This window comes from Dromaius novaehollandiae, chromosome 2, assembly GCF_036370855.1.
Source record: "Dromaius novaehollandiae isolate bDroNov1 chromosome 2, bDroNov1.hap1, whole genome shotgun sequence".
Lineage (NCBI taxonomy): Eukaryota > Metazoa > Chordata > Aves > Casuariiformes > Dromaiidae > Dromaius > Dromaius novaehollandiae.
In genome coordinates this window covers 52177641-52192661 of record NC_088099.1, presented here as the reverse complement: position 1 = coordinate 52192661, position 15021 = coordinate 52177641, and the positions used below count along the sequence as shown (strand labels likewise).

Here is a 15021-nt window from a genome sequence, read left to right as displayed (position 1 = left end):
TACAATATGCCCCCTTCATTACAATATAAGACAGCTGTAAAGTACTTGTCCACCTTAATCATAAACAATTTAGTTTTGATAAATTACATTAGACTAAAATTTAATAATGGAACTATTAGAACTGGTTCATTAACCCTAACATCTCATTTATAGAGTACATCACTTCCATGGGTCCAGTATACGGCTTCCACCGATTGGAGTAAGAATGAAGCCAGCATTTAAGGGTCAGTAAGAGGGAAGTCAGTATTTAAAAGGGTCAACTTTAGAACTACCTCAGCTATGCCAAGCACTTTTTTAAAAAATATCTTTCAAATAAAACAGGCATATGATTAAAACGAGAGAATGTCTGCTAAGAACAAAAAGCTGTATCATATATCATTAAGCTGAAGAAAGTTATTTTAAAAAAACAAGACTGGCGGGGGGAGGTAAATCTTTTCTAAATGAGCATCAATGTGTACAACACCCGACAAGGCATTTCGTGAAATACTGGCAACTTTGTGCCTGAAACAAATGCTTGTAGCATAATATTAATGTACTGCTAAAACCCCTAACAGTTAGCAACATAAGTAAGTGTTCCCTGAATTACTTCTCTTATCACCATGCGACTGGATAAAACAAAGGCACTTCCCCCATTTCAGCCCGTTCTCTCCTGTGATGAAAAACGGAGGCATTTCAGTGCACAGGAGGTTCAGGGCACTACTAGAGGCAGACATTTCCTGAATCTCAAAGCGAAATCTGCAGCTGCCCTTAATGCAGCATTTCCCAGGAAGTTCCCCATCTGTTCTCGGCTGTGAAAGCCTCCCCCTGCCCTGGGGCTTCACTGACGCTTCAGCGCTGCAGCTCCCAGCCCTGCGGGAGCAGGGAAGACTCGCGATACTCCAAAGGCTGAAGCACAAGCATCACCACAGTGAGTACCAGCACGCTGAGCTCTTGCATCCTACAGGATTATTATTACACCGAGAAAGTTTTTTTTCTTAATCACTTTCCTAATTTCATCCCAAGATTATTTTCTGTTTGGAAAATGTCCAAGAAATAAATCCACGAAAACCAGCCTAACCTATTTGTTACTTCAAAGCTACATATGTTTATGTAACTTATGTAGCTACACAGTTATTCTCATTTTTGTTGTTTTATTGATGTTCTTACGTTTTATTGATGTTCTTACTGAATCCTTAGTTTCTTAATGTATTAGTGCATGTTAAACTGGAACAAAATGTCTCAGTCAATTAGAGTGTTATTTCTCAGTTATACAGTTCTCCCGTTTTAGTTGAACGTATCTACTACATGCCCTTACATTTCTCTGTACATTGGCAATGCCTGACACTGGTGTTCTGGCTGAGCAACAGCAATTATAAACCAGAGGAAAAGCATATATATTCAACTGTTTTTCACTTATTCCTTAGTTATCACAGAGCAATTGTGCTGTAGTGAGCATAGAAAAGAAGTAACTTGGGAATAGGAAACAAGGAATAGAGCCAACTTCATAGCTCCTTGAAAAAAAGTAAGGCAAACCTCACCAAAAAAAATAAAAACATAAATAATGGAGTTCACATATATGTTTTCCTGTATCATGTGTCTCGTAACACTGGGTCTACTCTCACGACACCATTATTCTGTGCAAATACATTACGATCAAGGAGAACATAAGGTCTTTAAAAGCAGATGCAACACAATACAGCAGGCCATTTGCCAGATAACTATGCTGTATTCCAATGGAAAAAAACAAAAGTGTGGGCCTTAAACTCTCTGGCGGCTTTGACTTGAGTCCTTACAATAAAAAAGATTCAGGTACACAGCTGTAATTACTACCTTATACCTGACTAAAAAAGACTGGTACCAATTGTGCGTGGAAAATGTCCTATCTTCTCCATCGGCAAACAACTGCTTAAAGAAATAAAAGTCATTTAGGCTGAGCACTCATGAATACCTTGTCCAATCTAGGCAAATGGCATACTTTTCTGCACGCTCCAGAGGCCATAACTTTTGGCATCCCGAGGAGGCTGCTTGGCACATCAGTTTGGGGGAAAAAAATCTTCTGGAAATTATTCCTTACTGAAATTGCCAACGTTCAGTGAATGCCATTTTATTGCCATGTCTGTAGGATCCTGTACCAAAGTCAAGGTTCTTACTGTAAAACGGAGAAATTAGTACAGTGCACCTTGGGTAGCACAGATGTTATCTACAGAACAATCACTTTTTAATACAGCATATACACAAAGTAGCCTGAGGAGAACTTTTCTTCTGTGTTTGTGATTCAAATCACTCTTACACAGAGGAGGTAATAAAACGGAATATACTATCCTACTTTTTTAGTTATGACATATATAGTACATATTGTACAGTATGCCTCCTTCTGCTGTTACAGTTCAACCCTAGACCCCCTGTAATACATGTAACATCTTATTATTGCCCAAAGCTTTGGATCATCTCGAAGGCACAGGAAAACCTTCTGATTGGGCCAATATTGCATAAGCATTTTTGCAGTAATAGAGTAAGACAGCAGAGAACCAAATGTTACAACAAGGACTATAATTAATGATGCTCTTGGAAAAAAAAATCAGAGTCATAATTGAAGAGGTGAGCAGTGGTATAAAATTCATTGCAAATGTGTTACACCTCAGAATGAATGAAAATATGTAAATACAACAATTACATATCATAAACGTTTCACCTTCTCAATTCTGATTAACCTTGCCACTCATGCTTATGTAAAAATATATGTGAATGCAAGTGTGGGTTGTGGTAAAGACATACTTGGCACATGCTTGATGATCTCAACCAAATTAAAACCCTTTTCATTTATCAAGCACTTCAACATACTTCCTCTGCATTTCTCCACGTACCTACAGATAATAAGCTGCATGAACCTGATTGAACTGATACATATAAAAAATTGAACAAATTCTGAAAGATGCTCTGAAATGCTTCTAGGTTTTTTTTAAAGCTATAAGGCATATACGGAATAAAAAGTGATACATCCAAGTTTTTTTGGCTCTAATTTGGAATGGCCCCTGTCTAACATATTGCCTCTGTTCCAAACTTCTGTTCATATCATATTCCACTGACTTAAATTCCCTATACATTTTCATGTATCTTGAAATACACTTTAGATAGATGACAGGCAGACACAGATGACAGACAAATATACATACAATGGTGACACAAAAGCAACTTCATACTGAACAAAGTAGGTGTCCCATTTTAAGTAAAAATTTGAGCTCTTGTAATTCAAAAAAAAAAAAAAAGGTACAAGACCAGGAAAAATGATATTTCTTTTGGGAAATTGTTCTTTTTTAAAAAAATACTCTTAATTTAAAATATCATATTGGAAGATGAAGTATTTTTAAAATCCACTATTCCTCAATGAAAACTAGAGCACACACTTATCTTTATGAAGGTTGAGGTAACATTCGGCTACTTGCGAACATCTCTCTGTGCTTTAGTATTCCATTTCATAAAAAATGTTCATAAACAGTACGAGTTATTCTTATTCCAAGAATGACAACAAAACCCACCTTAGTTTAAGCTCCTCATTATAAATAGTCCTCAGACTGCAAAACGGTCATTATAGTCTGACTGCATTTTTAAGAGAGGCTTCAGAGAGGTCACCAGAGCTCCAGGATCACAATCCCAGAGAGAATCAAGTCCTGATGCAGTTCTACCATCATTTTCCTCTCTTCATAAAACCACACAGTTGACTACACAAAAATCACAGCCCCCCTTCCAACCACAATTTCTCCAATAAGCACTTTCTCAAATTCCAAACCCTTAAGTGAGTACTTTTAGAGGCACAGGTACATTAAAGTGGACATATGTTGCCCTCGAGGTGACCAGTTGATGAAAGAAATGCAATGCCCTCATCTACTCCATTCATATCCCCGTCCCCAGTCTGACAGACCCTACTCTGTGCTGCAGCTCCTCTAAGATCGCGTTGTTACCAGCTTCTCCCAACTAGCCCATCCATCTCAAAGCCATTAACTCTTCCGACACTTGTGCCCCCAAGCACCTGCAGGCAGTGAGAATAAGAGGTCTCTGCTGAACAGAATAAATTCACCTCATTGCCTGGAGGGAGGGAGGAATTCACCTCATTGCCTGCAAGCGTGAGCCAAGAAGTGACACAAACCCTCGCTCAACCAGAGAAATAAGCCACACAGCGCTTATTTAAGCCCACACACTGACTCTGCAGAGTCATATGCTCTTCCCAAACACACATGCATGCACACACAGGCACGTGTGTGCACACACACACGCAAAGAAAAGTCACAGGCAGTGCATAATGTATAAATTCTTCAAGAACTCAAGCAAATGTTCTTCCCTCTCTGGAGCGTGCAGCTAAAGCACTTTGGAAACCATATGTGATAAGGAGATAATATATTGTCAGAACACAAACTTTCTTCAGAATAGCTGCCTCTGGGGCCCTCCATACACTTGCATAAAACAATAAAGACTCAGGCTTATACTACAGTACAACCATGTTGAACAGTCACTGTCCCGATCTCCAGTACTCTGGACACTTTCCAAGTAGTAATTAACAGAGTCAACACATTGCCCATGTTTGGTGTTGATCCTGAACTGCATAAAATTGTTTCCTCTGAGAATACCGAAACGCAGAACACATGAAATCACAGTGGACTCTCTCAGATGTGGATCTTATGCATTATTTGCTGTGGATAATAAATTCTCATCAACCCTCATTCATGCTGTTTAATAACCTCTATTTTCTGTCAGGGCTTAGGACATTTAGAAAAAAAGCCATCTCCTTCAATTATGAAAAAAGAGCTACTTCTACAAAGCTTTATTGTAGTGCAGTATCAAAATATTGCAAATAACATACTGGAAGCACCATGATGCAATGCTATCTCCATATGATTTGGTTATCTACCATTAAATCACTACAGAAGAGAAAAAATTGTGGTTTATATGGTGCATAAAAAATCACTTTACTCAATAAATTGAAGGCGAAAGCTCTATGTTTATTTCTGGAACATCTGCACACAAACAGTGTCAGAACAAATTTGTCTAGCTGCGTGCCTCACCTCCAGCTTGCATGACCACCTCCAAGGTCATTTGGTCTGTCCTACCCCTGCAGTGTCCTGTCCACTGAGCTTGCCCACGAGATGCCACTCAGTGCCTGGTAAACCAACCAGTTTTCTCATTCCTACCATGCAAGAAGCCACAGCTTCACCAGAGCACTCGGATAAACTTTTGACTGTTGAAGGGGAATTCAAACAGCCCTGAAAGTGCTGTAAGCATTTCCAACAGCAGTTTCAATGCTACCATCTATGAGATGTACAGCAACACACAGCAAGACATTAACAGATATTAATGTGATATTATCAGAGTTAGCCAGGGGAACACAATGCTGTAAGGAAAGATCTGTAACAGTTTCTGCACTGTGGAGGTGACACAGATGTGAAGGGAAAAGGGACAAATGTAAGGAAAGAGGAATGGCTAAAACACATTAAAATACAGTTAACTGTGTTTTGTTCAAGAGGAGCTACAAACTGTTCCCATTTCAGCTCAAAAGTGAACACCAGTTTGCTTCATACCCAGCTTTCTTTCTCTTATGTATATCCAAAGCCCTTGCACAGCGGCAGGTATTGTCAGATCCTGAGGCTAAACCTTGGCATCTTGATTTTTAGTTTTACTGAGCTACTGTAATTCTCTTGACTTCTGAAAATCAGACCGTTAGAGCATGCTTTATTCAAAACTTTAAAAGCATTGATGTTTTTAAGTGTTGCTTTACAGATGCCTGCATATTTCAGGGATAGCCTATGAAAAGGATCTAAAAACATTTGTCTGTGCTCTTAAATTGGCTTCACATACATGGAAAATTTTTAGGGCTCAGAAATAACAAACATCACCGTGTTACAGTAGAGGCACTACTTGATTCTGCAAGATCAAGACCTGAGCTTCTGCAATAGGAGCTCATAGCATTTTAAAAAATTACTCTATGCAACTGAGTGAAAGTAAATCACCTTAACTACCGGATATGTAAATGCAATTGATGTTTTTATTTCTCCTACTAATTAAATACAGGAAGTACACAATTTTCAAATTGGGTTTTCCTGTTTCAGTACCAGATACCAAAACTTCATTACCTAGTTATAATTACTTCCTCTTAATGATGTAGTTTATAGGTAAAGAGGGAGACGAGGCTATGGTTCCACGATTATTAATACACAAGTGGCACTTGGCAGAACAAGTTTGATGCTAATTAGGCCTGGGCACATGACTGCATCTTTGCTGAATCAGCCAAGGCGCTTCATACGGAGCTTCTGCTAGCTTTACACATGCTCATGGAGGAGAGCATAAAGCATGCCAGCATGAATTTAACCCGCCAGGAATTTTTCAGTTCATTTGAACCATCCGAAGAAATTTATATCTCATAAGAACTCTGTGGTCCTACTGAAAGATCTGAGAAGAAAACAAACTAGAACCAGGAGAGGAAAAAAGAGAATCAATGGTGTCAAGTGGTGGCAGGGGTCCAAATGGTGGCAGGGGTCCAAATGCTAAATGACCGGGTTGGATAGAAAATGAATCTGAAAGCAGAGAGGGCCAATTAGAGGGAAGAGGCTATCTTCACAGTATGTTTGGGTTATTGAGGAATATACCTGTTTGGTATCAGGTGACATGTAAAGCCATGAATTCATTTCTATAGCAAAAGTGGTGGCATGAAGCAGCCAGGGAAAGTAACGTTCCAAGACGCTATATAAATTTCTTGCAAGGAACAAATGGGGTTGATTTCTTGCTATGTATCTTTAAATTCTCAGATACCTCACAGTGCTAGCTGTAGTGACATCCTTGTGCTCCCCTCCTGCCCCCAAAGCGATAAACAGCACTCACTCTTACCACAAAAAAAAGACAGAAAAAAAAATGCCAGGCAGTCATGGTAGAAACCAGCTCTTGTGAAAGGGAACAACAAAAACATAATAGGGTTGCTATTGCTACTTACATTCTTGTATTGCTGGTCTTGTTGATAATTACAGATTTTCCAGTTTGATCCACATTGTGATCCATTCCAAAGTAAGCTGCCACTCTGTGCACTAACATCCTCTGATACGATGACATCTGAGGGAACTTTTTATAGTGATTACTAGTAAAAAGAAAACAAATCGCACTGATAATTACATTTCCCTCAGAGCTATAGTAAAATGACAATAGCAATACGTTAGCAATACATTTTATAATTCAGTGGACAGTAATTTAACTGACATTTTCTACTTTGTGCATTTAGACATAAATGTTTGCTATGGCAAGGCAGGCAACAGAAAGCAATTATATTTACAGTTTATTACAAACACACTTCCATGCACTACATTTGGACAAAGCTCATGCTACATCGTATCAACTGGGTATTTCATATTCCAGGAAGAACTCGCCCACCCACTGCCACACTCTGTACAAACAATAGCATAGATTTGCTGAGATACTGATGACTCCTTTCTGCCTTTCTCCCAAAGGTCACATGCATGGTGATGGTGGAGGGATCTAGTTTGGCAAATACTCTTTTTCCCTCTCTTACTGACAAAATGTTTATTTTTTGTCAGCATTCTTTCTTCCTCTCCTCCTACTCTGACTCTATCTTTTAAACCTGTAGAAACATTTTATTAGAGTATGCAGTACCAAAGAACCCTTCCACCAAAGCTCAATTTTAGTTTTCAACATATTGCAATAATGTAGCAAATGGGCAAAACTCTATGATAGCACATTTGATTGTGCATCTCTGCTTAGAGATGACTGAGTTGCATCCTCTACATTGAAAGCTTTACTAACATTTTTGGGCCTGACTAGTGCCAGTGGAAGCCACTGAAAAATGCTGACATAACACAAAGCAAAGGTTTCTTTTACATCTACTGTATTTTAGGCAATACCACCATGTGTCAGGAAACAACAGCCAGATCTTGCAATGTGCTAGTAACAGCATCCACTAGCACTGTGGTTCACACGAGCACCTCCCTCACACAGCTTGCATTACAATACACATACATGACTTAACCAAGTGCGGAACTCAACTTACTTGTTGTCACTAATAAAATCAATTATTTCCTGTTCCATTTTCAAGAGTATCATTCTGTCCCTGTCAAAAAGAAATGCAAGGATTTGTAGCATCAACCATGAACAGCCATTTTAGATTTAAAAAATTATCAATATTTGTAAGACGAAGTTACAAATGTTGTCAGCCCTCTTGATTAGAAATGAAATGTGCTTCACATTGGCACATCTGAAGAAGATTCCAGTCTGCTTTTCTGTGCTTTCACTAAGTGACAGATTTAGTTCTTCCTTGCATTCAGGTATGGTCTGAGAGTGCTTTCCTCCACACAGGGCTGCAATCAATGTCTTGCATAGAAAGACTGATTGCCAGGGAAAGCTTTGGTGCTTCATCATTTTTTGATGGAAAATGAGATTTCCAGCTAATGTAGCTCTTTCATGAGGACTGCTATCCAAAGAAATTTTCAACATTTTGTCTGAAGCATATCTTTCACTATGCATCAATCTGCAAGTAAGGAGACTGAGCACATCTAATCTAGTCAGAGAGAGTCCACAGAGAACATCTTTGAACTATGACTCCCAGGAGGCAATGCTGCATCATTTCTCAATCAAAATGCTCTGTTTGAAAGTTCTCAGATGTTCTTTTTCTCACCTCCTGCCAATAAACATTTGAAAATTTCCCCAGTGTATGCCCACACATACAATTTTTCTAAGCCTGATAGAGTCCATCGCTCCTTAGCTTTTTCATTTGGTGTGGATAAAACAATCCAGGGAGCTTCTGTCATCAATACAAAAGGTTATACAAGCTGTTACATACCTAATTATTCCTATTTTTCCTATAATTGCAGAATTATGTGGCACACATTTAACAGATTCAATTGAAACAAACATTTAAAGCACAACACACAAAAATGCTACAGATCCTTCCTTAGACATTTAGAGGCAAATTTAACATTGAGATGAGCTTGCTGCTCCAAATGAAAACTATGGGAATACCAAGAGGAGAATTTGGCACTGTATATAGGATCTTAATTGTGTACAACACTGCCAAAAGCAAGCTACTTTATATTCATATACAAATCTCCAACTGCAATGGTTATGAAATATTACTGCTAAAATTATCTAGATGCTATATGCAAAGAAGATAAGGACAAAAACCAGATGTCACCGAAAGTGAAATTAAGCAATGGCTAAGTGGAAAGGGAATAGGAGTTGATGACTTTTGATAGCTTTCTGCTCAGTAACCATCCTACTTCCTTTACTTTTTCCTCATAACAATCTCCAGAACTAATAAAACGTGGTGTACAGTTACTAGAATCCTAGGACTGTTTCAGGAGTGCCAGCTATAATGCAGAAAATACCTACCTGGGGTTATTCTTTAATGTGTTAATCAGAAACTCATGCAAATCTATGCCTGTTGAGTCTGTATACTCTTGACTGCAATCTGCAAAAACAAAACAAACATTCCCCACTCATTTATTTCATTTCAACAGTAAAGTTTAAGCTACACTGTAAATCAAATTCCACTTTCCAGCAACAATCTGTACGCAGATGTTCTAAAAAGAAAATGTTCATTTGGAATTTAGGTAAAAAAAAAAAAAATCTACTCCAAGAAACACCAAGTGGACGTTCATGCTTCCTCTGTATTGTTCCACTGAGAACACAGCACCAAATCTAGATACTGATACAAAGTGCTGGTCATTCCAAAATCACAGGAAACATTTAAAGCCAGTCCAGTCCCTTCCAAGTTCTTCCCTTCACCTACTACATCCAAAAAAAAAAAAAAAGTCTATTAATCAGTACACCTTTGAATCACTTAATATACACTGTATAAACAGAGAATGAGACATCCTGCCAGTGGGAATTCTATTTGCATGAACAGACTAAAATCCAATGACATCTGAGAGTGGGCAGCTAATAGTGATGCGTGACAGTAGTCAGAATTAATTTTTCAGCATTAGTATACAGCCTGACTCAGAAGTAGATGCAGCTCTTCCAGCTGGGGTGAACTGTGATAGCTGACTGACAATTCACACCAGCTGCGGATCTGCATCCAGGTAGGCAAGGATTATTTTTAAGAGATTATGCTGTAGTTTTGTACCATCGACTATTACAAATACAGAAGTTTAGATGCAAAATCTGTTCTGAAGAAGTCATAAGTGTAATAGGTGATGGAGATCTCTAACAGCAGATTGCAATACAGGTTAAAGGTCATGGGTGGATTTCCCTATAGCATTAAAGAGATTCTCTATGGGAGAGGAGCTGTACTGAAGAGCATTGCTCTGCTGCCTGCGTTGCACAAATGACATGCCACTATATTAGCATTGGTAGGAAAAAAGTGTATTGTAGCTTCACACTTATCTTTTATATAATCATGCATATATTTACACGTGTATGTTCACATCAACACACAAGTTTTCAGAAGAATAATTTTATATGAAAAAATATAAACATCACCTCAAACTTCTGTTTGGAAGGGTTATCCCTTTCAAAGCCCAGTACTTTCATGAAAAACTCTCTCACTTGTGTACATTTCATGTTCTGAATTTTTCAAAGTATAAAAACACTTCCACTGGGTATTTATACACAAATAAAGAAATACATGCTTATAAAAACACACACACACAATCTCTTCTATAAAAATAACTATAACAATTTAAATATTTTTAAGTTCACCTTTTGATAACATTCTGATCTTGTTTTTTTCACTGTTTTTATCTTTATTTTTATCCTTCTCTTTTTCTTTCTCGGAGTCATCTTTACTAGATTTATCTTCTTCTTGTAAGCTAGGAAAACTTGAGAGCTGTAGTTGTATGGATTCCTGTTGGGGGTGGGGGAAAAAAAAGGATAAATTTAGGGCCAGATTCAGTGAACTTGCCATGGCTTCCAATGTGCAGAGATTTGCATTATACTGTATATAGCCAGAAAAGCTGAAGCCAGATACATTTCTTTCCTATTCAAAAAATTAATTTTTCCAGGAGAATAATGACATCTTAAAGGCCAAATTCTACTGTTAGATGTATTTCTTCCCTAATATTTGCAAACTACAAGCTTTTAGTCTACCGTCATTAAAGGCACATTATTCTCCACTTTAATAATTCTCAATCAAGAGCTGTTAGAAAAGTGAACTATATTTTATCTGAGCTTCCTTAAATAAATTCTATAATTTAATAAACATTAAATATGTTAAATAACTATCAATGAATAGCTTTCTGAAAAACCTAACATTTTTTTCCCCTCACGAAAAATACTGCAGGTTCACATGAGCTGTTCTGCACACACAGATGTAGTATCAGTCAGACTGAGTTTCTGGGCTCTAGTAGTACCAGAGTACCAGGATATGATAAACTCAGTTGTACATAGACTGTTCATTAAGTTATCAGGTGCCTATATTTAAAGGCACTTGCAAACATGCCGTTTGCAGAACGGGGAAAGTGTGCACTGCAATTTTCAAATGAAGTGAGCTAAGCAAACTTCTCCAATGCTTCATAAATTTTATCCTCAAAACTTTAGTATTTCAGAAACTATGAATTCCTTGGAAAGCATGCTTCTGTTTAAGCAGAAAAAGTTAACTAAAACTGAGAATTCATGCTGCCTTGCCTTTTCGGATTTGCTTTTAATAACTTGTTATTCCCCACTTACAATAAAACTTTATAATTTTTGTTTCAACAAAAGACAAATTGGTATTTCTTGAAATATATAAATAATAACATTATAACTTCAAAAGAAAAGAATCTGATTGTACAAAATTAAAAGACTCATATGTCAGTATTCATATTCTTTTGAAGAAAAATGGCCAAAACAACACTACATGTTTAAATGTGTAAAAACGCATACTTCATTTCAGCTGTTGCAAAACTCTCCAGTAATACAATTTTCTTTAATATATGAGAGTCCTGCATACCTGATAAATTTCAGCCATCATGTAAATGAAATCCAAATTTATCAATACTGGAGAAAACCAGAATTTCTTGAATGCTAAATTCTCTTCCATCACATTTTTCCAAAGATACTTGCATACAAAAATACAAAACTTTAAACTAAGGGGTGTTTTTAAGAAATCAGACCATTCTGAATTCAAATGATGCCTTCAATAATTATTACAAATTTTAGATTTCTTATTTTTTTTTTAATTACAAATCAGCCACCACAACACATGTAAGACAAAACCCTAACAGAACAAGCTTATCAGCATAAACATGCCACAGTAAGACAGAAATTGAATAATCTCTCAGCTTATTCATTATCTACTCTTTCATGAAGCTCAAATGAGGTATAGTAGACTTCAGACAAAAAGCATTGTAAAAGAGAAACAAAGCCCTAGAGCCAAAATAATAACCTGAACTACTGTCCTTAATCCCCACTTTCGTTAGTTTTGGATGAAAACATTAGCTGAAAACTGAGTGTACATAGGGAAAGAGTGGGAATTCCTGGTCACTTGAGATAAGGATACATAGAAAAATGTTTTCTAACCTGCTCAGAGGACTCAAAGGACTAACCTAGCATTATGTCTGCCTTCTTTCACTTGAAATGGCAGTTCAGTTTCTCAATCAAACGACAAACTCTGGATGAACCACTGCAGAAAGACCCCAAAGGGTAACTGGATTCCCTGCACTGCCCAAAGTAGAGTGACTGTGCCATTAGCTTTTCAAAACAGAGGAGAAAAATGTAACTGGCCATTTCATTCTCAGGACACCAATCCTAAACTTTAAAGTGGCTGTTAAAATGCACTTATTTCAATGAAAAGAAAAATGACAGACTTTACACATAAGCACACATATGAACATACAGTATCTACTAGTTTACATATAACATACTAATATATTTGCTTGCACTAGAAGAAACACACAAAAGGGCTGTAGAGTCGTGAAAGCAATCTATTGTATATTTTGTTATATTTTTATTGATTTTTCTCAATAATAAAATACAATGTTAATAAATACAGTGATACAAGGTAAGTATAGTGAACAACAAAATAAATGTTCAAGTTGCAATAATACACTTATAGGTCAATAGTATAACATTAAAGGCAACACTCCTTTTAAATAAGGACATAGTAAACCATCAGGTAAGCGTTCAAGATCAAGTAATACAGGTAAACATGTTTTTTTTCCTACACAGGAAAATGAAGGCAAGTATTCAAATATAAATACAAACATCAAGTTTGCAGTACAATCCATACTCTGTAGTTCTGGCAATGTACCATACATTCTCTGGTAATTAATTCCCTGTGCTTGTAAACCATTAAAATAAAATAATTAATAAAAACCCAGAAAGTAGGCTTTTTCACCTCTAAAATGAAAGCAAAAAGTGTTTCGATTGGCTTAACACTTCCTGTATCCTTCATCCAGTCCAAGGAGGAGATTGCAGGTCCAGCTTTCCATTGCAAAGCTGAGCTGCGTTCACCAGGAAGAGGTCAGGGAGAACAAAACACAGCTCTTCTTTAATTCATTACGCCAAGCCAATTGTCTTTAGGAGACAGACGCTGGGGTCCAGGGAGGCATTTTATCTCCCGCAAATGTTTCAACATGGTCAAAGAAATGTTTGTCGTACCTGGTCAAAATGAGGGACGACCAGAGGCTGTGTGCAAAAGGAATCCCTCCTCTGTCTGGCATCAGGGTGCGATTTGGAAAGGAGTTTTACCTCAAAACCTGCCAGTCTCAGTGACATTTAATACATGTCCTGTGCAGTACATTATAAACTACCATGCGAAGTTCAATACAATCTCTTTATATTTATACTACCCTCCTTTTCATTCTCCATTAAACAATAGAAAATACAAATAAAAGCAGAACAAAGGCCACGCATCTTGAGTAACGCAAGTCAAGCTAAAAGCATATACCTACAACAGAACAACTGATAAAATAACCTGCCTATCTACTGCATAAGCATCATTGTAGAGCAGCAGAACATGTAGAAGTCCCCCTGCTAAACAACCTTGTTTTTGGTCTTTCAAAAAGAAAAATAAAAAAATAAAAATCCCTCTCCATACTTATAAGCCAAGAGGAGAGTTGAATTTGTTTCATTTCAAGTCAATAGAGAAAACTACAAGAAAGTACACTTAAATGTGATTTTTTGTTTTTGTGCTAGGCTCACAGAAATCGTTTGCTTAAACTCTCTCTATGGCTGATCTCATTTGCAGATACACATCTTATAAATTATAGGCAGTGCTTATGTTATTTTGGTTTTGACTGTTGAAGTCTTTCCTTTACCAGGCAAACAAAAAAGCATGTTTTTAGTTTCGCTTTTTTGTTTTTCAAAGTGAGTCTACAAAGACTATCACCAGTGCTACAATATCTTGGGTGAGGTGGTGGTGGTGGGGGCACACAGCTCTACCAGTTGTTGGGAATATAACGCTATCAGTACAGACAAATTCATATACATGCTTTTCTATACTGGAAAGTCTATACCAAGTGTTTAGAAAATGAATTCCACTCAGCATGAAGCACCCTTGGCTCTACCAAGGTAGGTTAGAGTGTGAAGGACCTGTGTATTTCATGTAAGGTAGGGACAGGGATATAAACTGGGTCTCAGAGGAACCAGAAACCAGAGCATATTCGGAACTTTATCTGGTGTAGCCTCGAAAGAGATAGCCTTAGAGAAAAGAACATTTTAATATTCTTTTTGTTTGTTACTATTTTTTAATTTTAAAATCTGAATTCTTTTGAATTCTTTTCCATTTGCTGAAATTTTCAGGGGGTCTGGAAAAAAAAGCAAACAATACCCTGTGATATACTGTAAAACTACTTTGATATTTCAAAATAAAGTTCACGCTAAGCCAGATAACTTCATAAAAACGTGTGCATTGTTGTATGCAATTTTTCCCCCAAAAAAGGTATTGCTAAATGCCCAAGTAACATAATCATGCAACTGAACATGGAGATCAACCATGCAGCTAATAGCAATGATTGTAAATGTACCTGATTATCATGAAGACCTTCTGCTCCCGGGCGAGGGGACGACTCTTCACACACAGCAAGACTCCGGACGAGTTTTCCTTTAGCTCCTGACTGAATAAGAAAGAAAGAA

The 15021-nt window shown here is 37.3% G+C and overlaps 1 protein-coding gene across 23 annotated transcripts in view; it reads right to left on the bottom strand.

The window, feature by feature from the left end:
* ARPP21 (cAMP regulated phosphoprotein 21) overlaps positions 1 to 15021 on the bottom strand; it is a 146384-nt gene that overhangs the window by 91072 nt on the left and 40291 nt on the right. For all 23 annotated transcript variants that reach the window (XM_064506500.1, XM_064506501.1, XM_064506487.1 and 20 more), the window contains 5 exons: positions 14913 to 15002; positions 10669 to 10813; positions 9358 to 9436; positions 8021 to 8080; positions 6956 to 7096 (listed from right to left, as the gene is read on the bottom strand). In XM_064506500.1, the coding sequence (XP_064362570.1) occupies positions 6956 to 7096; positions 8021 to 8080; positions 9358 to 9436; positions 10669 to 10813; positions 14913 to 15002 (515 nt within the window). The remainder of the gene's footprint in view (positions 1 to 6955; positions 7097 to 8020; positions 8081 to 9357; positions 9437 to 10668; positions 10814 to 14912; positions 15003 to 15021) is intronic.